The 16,257-nt window shown below is 44.4% G+C and overlaps 1 protein-coding gene across 5 annotated transcripts in view; it reads left to right on the top strand.

Annotated features, from left to right (window-relative positions):
* The window catches only part of SYN3 (synapsin III), a 447,506-nt gene that overhangs the window by 32,764 nt on the left and 398,485 nt on the right, over positions 1-16,257 (top strand). For 4 of the 5 annotated variants that reach the window (XM_010994185.3, XM_064491696.1, XM_064491695.1 and 1 more), the window contains one exon: positions 3,739-4,193. In XM_010994185.3, coding sequence (XP_010992487.1) covers positions 3,883-4,193 — 311 coding nt within the window. In that variant the 5' untranslated portion in view covers positions 3,739-3,882. Of the gene's footprint in view, positions 1-3,738; positions 4,194-14,245; positions 14,376-16,257 lie in introns of those variants that run through there. The other variant, XM_064491697.1, reaches the window with a different exon arrangement.

Below are 16,257 nucleotides of genomic sequence, written 5' to 3'. Positions count from 1 at the left end.
ACATAAAAAGGGTAATTCACTACGACCAAGTGAGATTTATCCTAGGAATGCAAGTTTGCTTTAAATTTAAAAATAAGTTGTAATTTCACCAAATTAAGCAAATAAATGACTTTTAAAAGCATAATTCTCTCAATTAGAAAATCACTTGGCAAATGTAGCATCCATTCATGATAAAAACTCTCAGCCAACTAAGACTACAGGGAACTGACCCAATCTGATAAAAACGCATTTACAAAAAACCTATAGCTAACATCGTGTTATCATGGGATATTGAACATTTTCAACCTAAAATCGGAAACAAGGTAAGGTGTCTGCTTTCATCATTTCTATTCAGTAGTGGAGGGACTAGCAACTGTAATAAGGGAAGTGACAAGTAAAAGATGGGAAAGGGAGGAGTAAACATGTCTCTATTTGTGGGTAGCGTGAATAGAAATCTTAAGAAAACTATAAATAATCATGGGTAGTAATAATTGAATTTATCAGGTCAATATATTGACAATAATTAGCAAATATATGATGCTAGTAGCAAACAAATAGAAAATAAAACTTAGGAAACAGTATATTTTAAAATACCATGCAAAAAGGCTCCAAAGAAATTGTTAGGAATCAGTTTAACAAAATGAGTGCAATACCTCAAATTGAAAATCACAGAACACTTCTGAGAGACACTAAAGAAGATTTAATAAGCAGAGCTCTACCATGTTTGTGAGATAGAAAATTCAGTATTGTTGATTTTTATTTCTACCCAAACTCAGCTAGATTCTATATTATCCCAAACAATATATCTCAACAGACTTTCATACAACTTAACTGTAAAATGCATATGAAAGTAGGACTTAGAATACCCAAAACAATCTTGTGAAAGCAAATCTAGGTTGGAGAACTCACTTTACCTGATTTTAGGACTTCCTATAAAGCCACAGTAATCAAGACAGTGTAAGGATAAAAAGATCAGTGGAGCATAATAGAGAGTCCAGAAGTAGGTAATATGCAGTCCACTGATACCAACAAAGCCGCCAGAGTAATTCATTGGGGAAAAATATTTTCATAAAGGTGCTGGAAAACTGGATACATGAACCTCGCCTCACACCACTCAAAAATCAAGTTTTGATGGAATGTGGACCTAAGCAGAAAAGCTAAAACTACAAAGCTTCTTTAAGAAATTATATATTGTACTGTACACCAGAAATTGATAAGCATTGTAAACTGACTGTGCTTCAGTAAAAAAAAATAAAGATTTTAAAAAGAAAAAGAAAAAAATAAATTATAAGACAATATCATTGTGATCTTGGGGTTGGAAAAGATTTTTAAGAGCAGAGACAGAAAGGACTGAATGCAAAAAAAAAGTTTAGTAAATTGGACTTCATAAAAATTTTAAATTTCTGTTTATCCAAATATCTAGATAATATATATATAGATAATATAGATAATATAGCATATATAGATAATAGATGTCATACATGTATATGTAAATGTGTATACATATGCATGTAGATATGTATTTTCTGTATGTATATATAAAATATTCCTATTAAACAAAATATGAAAGTATGATCTCATCCTATGGTATAATTTTTTTTCTCATTGGGATGTTTTTATCTTAAGTAACAGTACGCTTTTTGTAAGAGTTATTTTTTTTCTGCCAAACTTATGCTTGTGAAGGAAATGAAATGGCGAGCCAAAGACTGAGAGAAAATGTTCACAGTATACATTTCTGACAAAATACTTATATCTAGAATTTGTAAAGAATTCCTACAAGTAAACAATAAAAATACGAACAACCCATTTTTTTCCAATGAACCAGACTTCAGCAGACACTTCCCCAGAGAAGACATATCAATGGCCAGTAAACCCATGATAGTTGCCTATTCTCATTAGGTGTCAGAGAATATAAATTAAAAACACAGTGAGATACTGTTTACACCCACTAAAATGGCTAAGATTAGAAAGACAGACAATAGCCAATGTAGGTTAGGATGTGGAGCAACTTGAACTCTCAAATGAAGGGTGCAAAATAACACAACCATTATGGGAAACTTTTGGATAGTTTCTTCAAAAGTTAAACATATGCTTACACTATGAATTAACAAAATTAACTTCTATGTATTTTCCCAAAGAAAAAGTCACTCTCTCTTAGTCTCTCTCTCTGTCTCTCTCCCTACCTCCCCCTTTCTCTCTCCACAAAAATACTTAAATAAAAATTCCTTAGAGCAAGTCTTTTCAGAATACCCTCTAAACTGGAAACATTTCAAACATCCACCAACAGGAGAATGTAGTAACAATTTGTGGTTTATTCATCCAGCAGATAAGAAAACAGAATGACTGTTGATACATACAGCATAACTAAGTCTTGAAACCATTATGTTGAGGGAAGGAAGCCATTCATAAAAGAATTACATACAATCACATTTATATCAAGTTCAAGAATAGGTAAAATTAATATATGATGATCGACATCAGCAGAACATTTGCCTATAAGGATGTGTGAATTGACCAGAAAAGGGCACAAGAGAACTTTCTGAGATGATTGGAGTATAATAAATCTTATACCACAGTAACATTTATCAAACCTTCAAGAATTGGACCGCTTACAGACTGCGTCTCACTCTAAGTAAATTTTACTTCAGCAAAAATACAATCATAACAGAAAATATGAGTGGGGTCCAATTGTATGATTTGAACAATCATTTTTCTCAATGGGATATTTTGATCTCAAATGAACAATTTATTATTTTTTAGTTATTCTGTTCAGAAAAGGAAGATATCTGTTTATTAGTCTGCTGGGGCTGCCATAACAAAATACCACAAACTGGGTCAAACAGCAGCAATTTATTTTCTCACGGTTCTGGAGGCTGGAAGTCTGAGATCAGGGTGCCAACATGGTTGGTTTTTGGTGAAAGCGCTTTTGCTGGCTTGCAGATGGCTGCCTTCCCCTTGTGTCCACACGGGGCTGAGGGAGAGCAAACTCTCTGGTGTCTCTTTTTATGAGGACATTAATCCCATCATGAGAGCACCACCCACATGGCCTCGTCTAACCCGAGTACCTCCCAAAGGCCTCATCTCCAAATACCAGCACATTGCTGGTAAGTGCTTCAAGATATCAATTTGAAGGACACAATTCAGTCTACAGCTATATATATTCTAGAAAATCTGGAAAGTATAGGTAAGTGGAAAGAAAAGGAAAAAAAAAAAAAGCCATGTAGTCACATTACCCAAACATACTCACTGTTAACATTCTGATGTCTTTTTCTTTCCAAAGTTTTGTTATTTCAACTTTTATGTGATTGTAGTCGTTCTGTACCTATAATCTTGTATCATGATCTTTTAAATTACAGCATGAAATGTTTTCTGTGTTACTAAAATCCCTTTGTAAATACTTCTTTTTAATTACCACAAAAGGTTTCACTGAATGACTGCTGTAGTTTATGTGTTCGTTATTCTGTGGTCGAACATTGAGATACTTTCCAGTATTTCGCTAGGGTAAATAATGCTGTGATAAATATATTTGTACAAGAGGCTTTTTCTGTAACTCAGATTTCTTTATTGGGATAGAATTCCAGAAAATGGAAATTGTAGGTTAACAGGCGAAGCTCTAATTAGATGTCACCAAATCCCTTGCCAAAAAGATGTCTCATTTTATACTGCCCCCAGCAACAAGGCAGGGAGGGGCATTAATCTGTTTTCTCTTAAGGGGTTGAGGTCATTTCCACTAATGTGTTTGTTGGCTTGTTTCCTCAGGTGAAAAAAGCTGCAGCCGACTTGTGTGGGACTCCCCTGGCTCTTCTGGCCCGAGCCCCTACCACTCCCTCTCCTTGGCAGCCTGTGATCTGGGCCTCACCTAGGCAGTCTGAGTAGGAACAAGCCATCTCATCCATCACAGCCATGAATTTCCTCCGGCGGCGCCTCTCCGACAGCAGCTTTGTGGCCAACCTGCCTAACGGCTACATGACAGACCTGCAGCGCCCAGACAGTTCCACCAGCTCTCCTGCCTCCCCGGCCATGGAGAGGAGGCACCCCCAGCCCCTGGCAGCCTCCTTTTCCTCTCCAGGATCCAGCCTCTTTAGCTCTTTCTCCAGTGCCATGAAGCAGACCTCGCAGGCCCCCTCCGGGCTGATGGAGCCTCCGGGTCCCTCTGTGCCTGTTGTTCAAAGGCCCAGGGTCCTGTTGGTGATCGATGATGCCCACACAGACTGGTAAGCAAGAATCTGCAGGTATTCCTCCTGCAGGGGCAGGAGAGGAGATGGGGCTTATCTCACTCTTGCAAAGGAGAGAGGATAAGAGCTGTGAGAGGCTCCGTGGTATCAAGAGTCTGGTAGGAGGGAAGGACATTAACATTTATCATGTGGTACAGCATGCCAGGCGCCATGGCAGCTGCTTCATGCCACACTCTGTCCAAAGGGCTTTATGTTTACAGGACCACAATCTCTCAGCTGCAAATCCAAAATCCAAAAAGATCTGAAAACTAGAAAATATTTTATAACCCATTTGGCAGCAAAGCCTGATTTGAAGGAAAGTGAGACTGTGATAGTGTTCATAGTGCCACTCACTGCTTATTCATGTGATTTGCTGCAAACATCTTAACACATCAGATATGGGATGCTGTCCAGAGCCCACAGGAATTGTTACATAATATATGGTATATGCATCATATTACCTTTCTAGAAATGGAAAACTTTTAAAATCTACACTAATTCTGGCAAGTTGCTTAACCTCTTTATGCTTCAGCCATGCTCCCTCATTAAATGAGGCTCCTATGAGGGTAAAAGAAACCAACAGAGACCCACAGTCCTTATCCAAAACCCTTGGGACCAGAGTGAATTTGGGTCCTTGCTCTTCCATGTACTGGTAGTCTGGTTTCAGAACTTGTCCTCTTAACAGCAAAGTTGGGCAGAAATGACATCCTTCTGGCCTCTTCTCAGGCATGCCCCGCCTGGATAGATGGTAAGCTCCCTGAGGGGCGGAGACTGGACACGTGTCGAGGTCATTGCAACAGTAGTTCCACAGGTAGTTTACTGAGCACGGATTGAGTGCAAGTAACAGCCTTAGGTGCTCAGGTAAGTAATGAACAGGCTCTGCTCACGTGTAGCTGCAGGTGGAAAATAGGTCTCTACTCCAGATTTTTGGTAGAGAGAAATGATAAATGTTATCAGTCCAGTTGGAGACACAGAATTTGCAGTCCAGGAAGTAAACCTAGATGTGGAGGCATGAAAGCACTCCATCCAGGGCAAATCTGACAGTGGACCCATGGATGGCTGTGGGGACTGGAGGGCAAAGTTGCAAGTGCATGTCTCTAAAAGCTGCCGCAGAGTAGATATAGAGTAGGCACCCAGTAAATATGTATTAAATGAATAAATTAGTGCATTCATTTCACTGAGCATGCTAGATGCTCTGTTATTCTAACGTGGATATGTATACTCACATTCATTCCTTGAGAAGTTAACTCAGGTTGGGAATGGTTGAATCTATACTTTTTAAGTGGGAGATAGCTTATAACATATTCAATATAGTCAATATTAAAGCATGTTCAGCAGGTTCAGACATCAGCCTTTATTTTCCTGCTAAGAAATCACTTCACCTTAACCAGAGTGGTCATGTGCCTGGCCTCTGTTCTGATCCAGTCTGAATTGTCCTCAGTGATGCTACTTGCTTGAAGGTTCTTATATGATGTTCATCTCTGCTTATGCTCTTATGTAAAGCATCATCTTTAGGTTCTGAGCAAAGGGTTTGATTTCTGCAGAGATGTTGCTTCCAATCCTGCTGCCCATCTGTCTGCCTGGTAAGCAAAATGCTTGCATGGTCTTTGCGGTCCTCTGTTTCTCTTTAACTGAACACTTGACCTTGATTTTGAGTATTCTCTGCTGACTGTTTTCTCTGGTTCAGTCAGGGTTTGCCATGATATGGTGATGGGGGTTATTTACAGGGGAAGTTATTTCCTGTATGGAGGTTGAGCTAATAAATGACAGCATGGCGCAGTGGTTAGGAACTCAGACTTTAGAGCTAAGCTACCTGGATTCAAATCTGTATCCCATAATAGCTACATGACCTTTACAAGTTACTGTTTCTAAGTGGGAATAAAATAATACCTTCCTGTAGAGTTAATATATGTAAGTAGGGTTAAAATCTGAGTTAATATAAAAGTGTTTAGGATGTGTCTAGTAAACAGTAAGTTCTATTAAAGTGTATATTATTATTGCAGACTATTGTGACTGTTTGTGCAATATTAATCATCTTGTAGGCATGCCTGTTTAATTTCTTCATGCCCAGTATCGGGCAGAGTGGATTAGGATTTACCCTCATTGTGCTACAGTTTTCTACTGGTCACTCTTCCCTGTTAGCTCTCGGGTGATAAAGTTGGGTCTTATTAATTAATCTCTTTCTCTCCAGTGCCCATATGGTGTGGAATACAGTGCACAGAATTGAAATGTCATGAATGGCCTCAGCCAAGTAACATTTAAATTTTGACTTTGGTCTTCAATCTCTATAATCCGCAGGTATGACCAATGTGTGACTTTTAGGCTGTGCACACTGGTGGGGGACACAATTTTGGCCAGAGAAATTTCTCCCAGTCTGTTTCAATCATGCCTCGTATGCCCACAGGTTAATTAGGTATTGAAAACAGCAGTCTTTTTCTTGCCCCTCAGCGGGTGAAAAAGTGAAAAAGTGAGAAGCTGAGACTCATTAAGTCACCTGGAAGTTGGCTCTGCGCTCACTGGATGTTTGTGACAGAGACTTCCTACCCGTAGACATGTCAGCTTCTCCTACAGAACTCCATTCTAGATTCTTTTTTTTTTTCCATTTTCCATTCTTTATCCTAGATACTTTAAGAACTTGCTAACCTCTCCAAATACATTCCCAACTTTCTCCAAATTGATGCTGGCTGCTTTAGAACCCCAATCCTTCCCTGCAGTTTCCGAAGGGTGCCTGTCCCCCATACTAGGAGTGGCCAGCAGGTGGCAGGCCAGCCCCACTGTCCCCGGGTAGTTTTGGCAGAGCCTGGCTCTCTCAGGGTCAGCCTCCTGTCCAGCCCCTCCTTCATTGTGCAAACTGTCTCCTGAGAGGAAAAAGTTGTTGAAGGGGAAGAAGCCAGCTCACACAGCCCTTTCTTCCTCCTTTGAGATGATAATGAGGGGGGAGATGATCCACCGTCTGGACTGAGAGTGAACCCACCAGGAACAATGTGGCTCCCTTTTCTCCCTTGTCGGCCCCAGATCCTTCTTTCTGTCGTCCCTTTCTCAGTCCAAGACCCTCCTGCAGAATCAGGTTTCCTTGTGGGTGAGAGAGTTGCAGGAAACTCCCACTCTTGCTTCCTGGCAGAGGCCAGCTTGAAGTCTTTCTAAACCAGCCTGGGCTCCCCCCAAGGATGATCTGAAACCTGGCCAGTGGCCCAGGGGAAAGGGCTTTTCATCTTCTGAGGTGACCCACCAGAGGGTTCCACAGTCACCTTTGCTGGGAAGGATTCATGGACAAGCATTTTAAGACCCTACCACCTTTTGGGATTGACCTAGAGGTGAGCCTGGCCAGAGCAGGGATGTTGGGGAGCATTCAACCAGTCACCCCCCCGTAAGGTCTGGCTCAGTCTAAACTAAAGCCGGTGCTGTCCTCTGAGATGAAGGGACATTAGTCAGTCTTGAGAACCACAAGGGAAATGAGAAATAAAACATGGATTTCAAGCTCAGTTCTTTTCAGCCCTACTGCCTCCCCACTCATGCCCTTGCCTAGAACTTTCCAGCATCTTCATGGGTCTCAGGCCTCTAATCTTGACCTCACCTCATGGTTATCTTTCATGTTACCACCAAAATATCATCTTTCTGAAATATAAATCTGATCAGTTTGCTTCCACGTCTCACCATGTATCCCCTTTTACAACTCTTTGGTGGTTCATCATTGCCCTCAAGTTCAAATTCACAGTCGCAAACATGTCTGCCCTCCCTCTAGTTCTGCCTCCAGCTCTGCTTCCTGCTTTGCTGCTTATCCTGCAGAACAGCAAACAACTTGTAGTTTTCAAACACACCTCTTTGCCTTAGCACAGACTGTTCACTGCTACTTGGAATACCCTTCTTAATTGTGCTCACTGGGCCAATCTCCATTCATCCTTAAAAGCCTGCTCAGGTGTCACTTCTTCTCTGAAGTCTTCCCTGACACACTTACCCTGCCAACAGTGCTAAGAACTCCCTCCTTTGATAACTTTAAGTATATTTCATTGTGCCACTGCAGCACACATCACACTGTATTATAATTGGCTTTAGGTGACTATCTCTTCTGTAAGAACAAGATCTGTGTCTTATTCTTTTTTCTTCCCTGGTGCTCAACACAGTTTCCAATTAGCATATGTCATTGTCCCCGACCCAGTCCAATCAGGTTAACCTTTATGGGGCATCATGGGGCCTGAAACTCACCTTACTTTGGGAGTCAACAATAGAGTACATACTGTTGAGTGGTTTCTGGTTTTCTCACCTAGGTATAAAGTCTTGGCTCTTTATTTTCCAGTATGTAGCTAGAGTTACTGTAAGGCAGCTATTTGAGATGTAAAAAAAAATTGGCAAATTTTTTTACCATTGCCCACATAATATACTGGAACCCCAAGTTTGATTTTCAAAATCGAAACATTGAACATGACAAAGAATAAGTTGTTTATTTCTGGATTGGGGTTGGGTGCACTTCCCTGCTCTCAGTTTCACCTACAAGGTCTCAGGAGCCTGGATGGGCTTGGGTAGTGGGGGATGTTGGGTTGAGGGGGGCCATAGAGCAGCTAAGCGTTGGCCCCCAACCCCTCCTTCCAGTGGCCTCCGGAACCTTCCTCTCCTCTTACCTCACCAGTGGTCCTTGTTCCCAGAATGTCTGCTGTTGCCTTTCATCAGTGATCTATTGTTACCTTCCCTTTTATTCTCCACCCTTCCCTAGGGTTTCTTTTTCTTTTATTTGTTGAGGAGCAAACAAAAAGGGGATTCTTAGTTTGAAACACCACTTAGCTACTATCCTTCCAGCCTGGAATTTGTGAGGCGATACCAGCGTACTAAGTGATGGTTAACTGCACCTTGTGCATTTCTAGATTCACTGAGAGTGATAACTCTGTATGATAATCTGTGTCCCCACCACAACCACCCCATCCATGCCTGCATGCTGTCTTTGTAACCCAGTGCCTAGAACAGGGCAGACAGATAATAGGTGCTTAGGAAACATCTGTTGATTGAATGAGTGACCTTGGAGGTGATGTTATTGGGAATGACAAGGGTGAAGATGTTACAGTGAAACTGAGGAATGAACTTGGTGGCATTCTTCAGTTCTCTTTTTCCCTCTCTCAAACCCTACTCCATCCGGCAGAAAGTCACAGTGGCCACAGTGAGAGCATTTACACCATGGAAATTCGCAACTGCTACAAACCAGGGCTTTTAGGTCTCCCCAGAGGGCCGGTTGTTAAGCATTTGCCAGCATATCACTGCTCGTTGCACTTCCTGATTTTCCTGGGGAGCATTTTACAGGTGAGGAAGCGGAGCACAGGAGACTGTACATCTGCTCAAGAAACCAAAACAGGAGAGTGGTAGGCTGGGACTTGAATGGGACTAACTTCTTAAAAAGCATTTCTGATGGTGCCTTCCCTCCTGTTGACCACTGTCCAGGGCTTCAGTGTTTGGCATGATGTAGATGCGGAGAAGTCTTGGTTGAAAAAATCAGTGAATAAACCATGAGCTCTTTGGAAATGAGGTCATGTCCTCATCGTTGTCATACGGCAAACATTTGTGCTCTTTCCATGACCAGACATTTTGCTCAATGGTTTTCATAGGTTCTCTAATTTAATCCTCCCAACCACTGTATAGAGTACTGTTACTATCCTCATTTCATAAATAAGGAAAACTGAGAGTCTGAGCCCAGAATGAAAGCACACGATGGTGGCATCTGGGATCAGCTCAGGCCATCCAACTGATGAGCCTGGGGGTCCCTGTTCTTTTGTCATTCTTCCCTCTCCCACCTGAGCACAGCCCCTCATGTGCTTTTCCTGAGGGTGTTGGCTCATGGAGCAGGGCTCTGGAGCACACACCCAGCGTCTGAGGGCAGCAGAAGGGAATAGGTGGCAGGACTCCATGTTACAGCACGATAGCCAAGCACAGGATCCTGGTGACCTCACCCTCAGAGGAAAGTGCCCACCTCAAGCCAGGTGGCCCTGCCCTGCTGGCACCCTTGAGCAGCCAGAATGTTAAGGTGCCGGGGCCAAGGAGGTCCCTGTAGCCATCCAGACACTTGTGAGCTCAGGCTTGGAAACTGGACCCTTTTCAGAAATTGCCCTCAGACTGTTTTCCTCTTTTTAAAGCACCAAGGGAGCTCCAGCAGGGTCTTTTCTGTTCTTTTCCCCTGTGTTTTGTTATTAAAGATGTGATTTTTTAACACATGGCTGACATGTTTCCCAAAAGAGTTAAAAATGGGAAAGAAGATAAAATGCAGAAGAACTCAGGGCTGGCAGGTGGCAGGTCAGGACTGAAGTGCCAGCTCTGCCATTCACCTGCTCTGTGGGCCTGGACAAGCCACTTTACCTTTCCAAGCCTCAATTTTCTCATCTGTAAAGTTGGCTCACAATGCCACCATCTTCACCACACCGCTGAACTCCCCGGCAGATATGAGGCTCCAGTGAAAGCACTCTGTTCCTTTCCTTCATGGACATTTTTCATTGTGATGGTTTATTTACCTGTGATATGGTTCTTCTCTAAAACATAAGTGAGGGCAGAGTTTAGACCTTCATTGTTTAACCACCATTTCCTTGGAGCCTACCTAGCACAGTGCCTACAACTTGGTACAGTAGGATAGATGGATGATCTAATTAACAAGCAATGGATGCTCTTGCTAAGGCAGTTGTTATTATTAAGGGAAAGTTTAGGATTGAGGTTGCCCTGGGGGAGAATCTTTTTCAGAAAGCACTCAGCTCTCCTGGAATTTAGGAAAAGTACCAGATACTTCCATGCTGTTCTCCAGGATTCCTCCTCCTTCCTGCCCAGCTGATAACTCAAGGCTCTGACCCCCACCTTAGAGGCTGGGCTCCCTCAGGCTACTTGAGTGAAGACATGAGGACTGCAGGGTGTCTTGGCAGTCCCTTGAAGCCTTGCTGTGGCCTCATTGGCCCCAGGGTGACCAGGACTTTCTGCTTCCTACTGTGCTACCTTTGAGGTGGGGTAATTAACTCAAAGCTGGCATCACTAGCAGAGGCTTTTGGGTTGAGTTGCTGGATTTAGTAAATAAAAATACAGGATGCCCAGTTAATAATTAGATAAACAATGAATCAGTATATCCCATGCCATATTTGGTAAAGACTTATACTGCAAAATTATTTGTTGTTTATCTGGAATTCAAATTTAACTGGGTGTCCTGTAGTTTATCTGGCCACCCTATTTATGGAGGATGGTGACAAGAAACAGTGCCCAGCCCTACTAACATGGGCCCAGTGAGAGGCTGGCCTTTGCATGTCCTTGTCTACTGGTTGGGGAGCCAAACCAGGTCCCTCAGTCGACCCCATTTCCAGGAAGCAGCTTTCCCTGCCTGTGACAAGGACTGAACAGTCTTGGTCACCAGCAGAACAGGAGCAAAACCAAGTTGACAGTCTGGAGGCAGATTGCCTAGGCCCCTGTTCTCTCACTTACGTGACCTTGGGCAAGTTCGACCTCCGAGCCTCACATTCCTCAGCCGGAAGGCAAGATCATGGCTCATCTTTCACAAAGAATCACCATAAAGTTAGATATGATGGTGCGGGTGTTTAATGTAATGACCGGGCTTAGCTGTCATAACAGGCACTGAAATGGTAACTGTTATTAACAATTAATTGCAATCACTAATTGCTGGTGAGTATAATAGCACTGGGAGCCAGGGGGAAGGAAGCCACTTGGCATGCTTCTCAGTTCAGCTGGATAAGCTTGAGGGCTGTCTTCCAGAAGTCCTGGAGGAGGGGTGTCTGTATGATGGTAGGCTGGCACACACTCTACTCTAAAGATGGGAAGATGGGTGCCAGAGTCGGTATCCGCCTCCTAGAGTTGGTTGAGGGGCTCAAGGCAGGACATATACCTCTCTGTTGAAGACATCTTTATGCCTCTCTCCATCACTTCCCCCACCCCTAAGACTCTCCTTGGACATGGGTAGGCCCTTCCTGTTTGCTGTGGGGAAATCCAGAGGTGAAGGCAGAGGGAGGTAGGAAAGACCTGATGAGAGGGGTCTTGCCACCTTCCTACTCCCTTCATTCAAGCTGGAGTGATGCTGGACTTCTGGACTTGTCTGTCCACTCTGGGCACCCCTACCATACCCCCTCCCTCCACCCTGGTGCCTGGGGCAGGAGGGGCCTTGGGCATTCCCCAGCAGCCTGCCCTGTCGCCTGGACACCGGCGCCGTTTTCCCAGGCCCGGCCCCTTTTATCAGGGGGACAATGTACGCACACAGTGAGGGCCTTGTGTGGCACCCAGGCCCCGAGCCCTTTGACTTGAGGAATTTTTCAAGTGCTGACCTCTCTCCGTGAGGTCTCCCCACCATCCAATCCAGAGGCCTGGTGCCCCTGCTGCTTCCTACCCCGTTCTTGCAGGGAGCGAGGGAGGGAGGGGAAAACAGTGAAGAGTTGTCTCTTGCCCTGGTAGAGTCTTCACCCTCTGAGACTGTGGCTCGGAAATCTGGGGGAAGTGTCTTTGAGCAGAAGGGCATATGGGGAGGGATATGAAGGGTGCTGTTTCTTCTTAGGTTCTCCCCTTTCTGCTGATGCCGTGGGATCTTGGTGGAGCCACTTTCCTCTTTGAGCCTCAGTTTCATCATAAATCAAACAATGACAATGGACTAAGATCACAGTCCCCAAGAGACTTTCCATCAGAATGACATTCAGATTACCAGGTACCACCTTGTACCTTCTGTATTGGATAGAGTTCTTTGTTTGCAAGAAAAAGAAATAACTTTGGCTGACTTAGGCAAAATGGACATTTATTGAAAATACGTGGGAGGCTCACAGAATTGAAAGAAAATGTGAAGACCCAAGTTTCGGAGAGGTCAGGACCCACAGCTCTGCCAGGACCTAGGAGGCAGGGACTTGGAGACAGTCTGTGGAGAAGTCAACGCCTGTTTCCTCCCAGCCTTGTGCCTCTCTGCTCAAAAATCAAATACCTGGGCAAGAACAAACCTGGCTTGTTCTACAGTGTGTCCTGGGGATACCTGGAGACAGTCCCACTGGGACTTTGTGCTTGGTTCCATCAACACAAGTGCAAATGGAGGTGCTGTTACTAGAAGTCAGACTGGGTGCAGAACAGGCTGCACTGAGCTGTCCCCTTAGAACTACTGAGTCAGAATATCTAGAGCAGAGCTCAGGAAACTATTCTCTTAAATAATGAAGAGTCAAGTTTAGAAACCATCGAGCTGGAGGACTGGTTTCCTGTGGCTTCCGACTGGTAGATCTGGGACCAGCAGGGCAAATAAAGAGGGAGACGTGTCAGCTCAGTGTACAGAATGGGAAAGGCATCCAAAGGCCATGTGGGCTGCCCGGTGAGGGAGGGAGCTCCCCGTCACTTGTAGGTATTCCAGCATAACTGGGCTGGCCATTTGGGAGGAATGATGCAGAAGAGGCTCAGACTCTAAAGGGGTCAGCCTGCAAGCCCTTAAAGGAGTCTCAGACCTGAAGCTTTTCACTTCCCTCTCTGGCTTTGTGTCTCAGTCACTTTTCCTGCCATTGCCCTGCTTTTCTCTGAAGCATTCAACTGTTCAACTTGTGAGTCTTCCCTCATCCTCCAAAATGTGGTTTTCTCATCCAGGTCCTCCTCTTTCAAAGGAGTCCTTCAGGTGAATGGGCTCTCCTAGCAATAGCTGTTTCTGTTCCTCCAGACTTCACCCACCCAGTTACAGCCTTGCCCTGGGGGAAGCAGGTCACTGGACAGGTGCCAGCCTCATTACAGAATGTCTCTCCTCCTGGGACCTGTGGGAGCCTGCCTGGGACATGTTTCCTCGGCAGGAGGAAGGCTGTCTGTGATGGCAAGAGAGGGGATGGTGCTTTGTGTCTATTTTCCTGACCTCCCACCCTGGGTTTGCAGGAAGGGCAGGAGTGTGGGCTTCCTGAAGATTTGCACTGAGCTAATTGCCATCTTCAGAATGGAATTAGTTCAATTAGGGATTGCCTGTGCAGCTGCTCACAGGAGACAAGGCAGTCGGTGAGTGAAGGGGCAGGTGTTAGGAAAAGGCACAGGCACAGAGAAATATTTCCCCACTGTAAGGAAAACAAAAGCACAAGCTCTATGACAAATGTGTCTGCCACTTGTTTCTGGCTGCAGAGAGACAACGGGGAGCTGTGGGGACTACTTGGCGTGAGAACTGATGCTTCTCTGAAGGCAGCAGCTGTCATCCACTCAGCCAGCTTTTGCCACGTGGGAATACAGGTCTGGTGTTGCCAAGTTATTGATTTTCAAGGAAAGCCAGAAATCTGAATTTTTATATGAATTTTCTATTTTAAAATTGAAAGAATGTAATATAAGTCCAACATAACAAGACTGTAGACTCCATGAGATTTGCCAGTTGGCAACTTCTGATGGAGAAGATAGGAATCAGTGTAAATATTTAGTCCAGTTCCTCATCTGGGTCTATCTCCTAGCTAGACTATGAGTACCAGGATGGCAGGGGGCTGTTTTATTCAGCACAATTCCTAGGAACTAGCACAGTGCTAAGCATATAGTAGATCCTAGATATATGGATGGATGGATGGGTGGGTGGATGGGTGGATGGATGGATGGGTAGATAGTTGGATACATGGAAGAAGGGAAGAAGGGAGGAAGGAAGATGACTTTTCTCAGTCTTCTCCTCCTGTGCCCTGCTCTTCTCACTTCAGCAGGTCCCATGCCCCCTTTCTAAATCACTTAATATTCTCATGGTCCCCTTCGTCTCATCCTCCTTATACCATCTAAACCTCTTTTCCAGGATATTAGTCACTTGCACCTTGATATAAATTACCTTTCAGTGTATCACCTTTCCCATGCCATTTCCCCAGATTGGGCTCTTATTAGATGCCCATTAAATGTTTGCTGAAGGAACAACTTGCCTTTCTAAATGTGAACTCTCTTGGTGGAGTGAAGGCTATGGACTTTCAGGATTCTGTGGGAATGAGGGTGACACAATGTCATTTCTTTGGAGAGGAGAGAGCTAAGAACTGGGAGATAACATTCTAGCATGATCATAGTGAATGAATGGCTGATAACTTTTTTTACCCTAAAGGTCAGTGCTGGAAGGAAGAGGAGCTCCCAGAGGGCAGCCAAGGGAGGTTTCCATCATGTGAGACATGAAGCAGGAGTTCCATTTAGAGCAAGGGAGATACTGCCCCCTTCCTTCTCTTGGGGAGAAGAAATGATCTGTCACTTCCCCAGGTACATGTCCAGTTGTTGAAGGACAGGAGGGAAAGAGATGAACATTAAACACCCTTCACATGTCAGGGATATCACTCACGGGGCCTTATGGCAAATGTACTTATTTTTGCAGATGAGACTGGGGCTCGGGAAAGTTGATGTTTGTCTGAGGCAGCACTGGGAAATAAATTGCAGAGCTGGAGAGGGCCTGGGTCTGTTCTAACCCTAGCAGTGCCCGCTCACCTCTTTACCTGGAGGGTGAAGCCCACCCCAGCAGCCCACTAGTGAGCAATCCACTTGCTGGCACATTTCTGGCAGGTTTCCAGAGGCCTTCAAATCTGCCTCCTCATTTAATCCTCATGGCTCTGTGATCATGATTCCCATCTCCGTTCTGCAGATGAGGAAGCAGAGGCTTGTCCAGAATCATGCAGCAGGTGCCAGAGCTGCCAACTCAAATCTAGGTGTTCTGTTCTATGCCTGTTTCTCATTTTTCCTGCACATTTAGGGACATGCCCCTGGAAAATTCATTAGCCCCATGAGCGCCTCCAGTGCCTGCCCAACTCTTTTGTCTTTGTGCCTTTCACTCACATACACACACATTCAGGCCTTCTCACATTCATCTTTGCAGCCTTTGGTCCTGGCTAAGGATAGGTACCAAACGTTGGATGGATGGATGATGGATGGATAGATGAAGTGGGCCATTTCACCAGGGAAGCAGCCTGGGCCCTCAGACTGTCCTGGGTCCTCTTCTGTGGGCTGACCTGGTCTTTGGGCTAATGCCATACGAGGTCATGTCCTTTCTGGGTCCCTTCCTCTTGTTAGGTAGTAAGCTCCCTGAGTCAAAGAACTCTGTTGCCTTCATTCCTGTTTCCTTAGAGCCTGCAGGCTCTGGCACATAGTAGGTGATCAGTATAAGTGTGTTGAG

The sequence above is a fragment of the Camelus dromedarius genome, chromosome 11 (assembly GCF_036321535.1).
Source record: "Camelus dromedarius isolate mCamDro1 chromosome 11, mCamDro1.pat, whole genome shotgun sequence".
Taxonomy (NCBI): Eukaryota; Metazoa; Chordata; class Mammalia; order Artiodactyla; family Camelidae; genus Camelus; species Camelus dromedarius.
The sequence above is the reverse complement of the archived record's forward strand: the minus strand, read 5'-3'. Positions and strand labels throughout refer to the sequence as shown.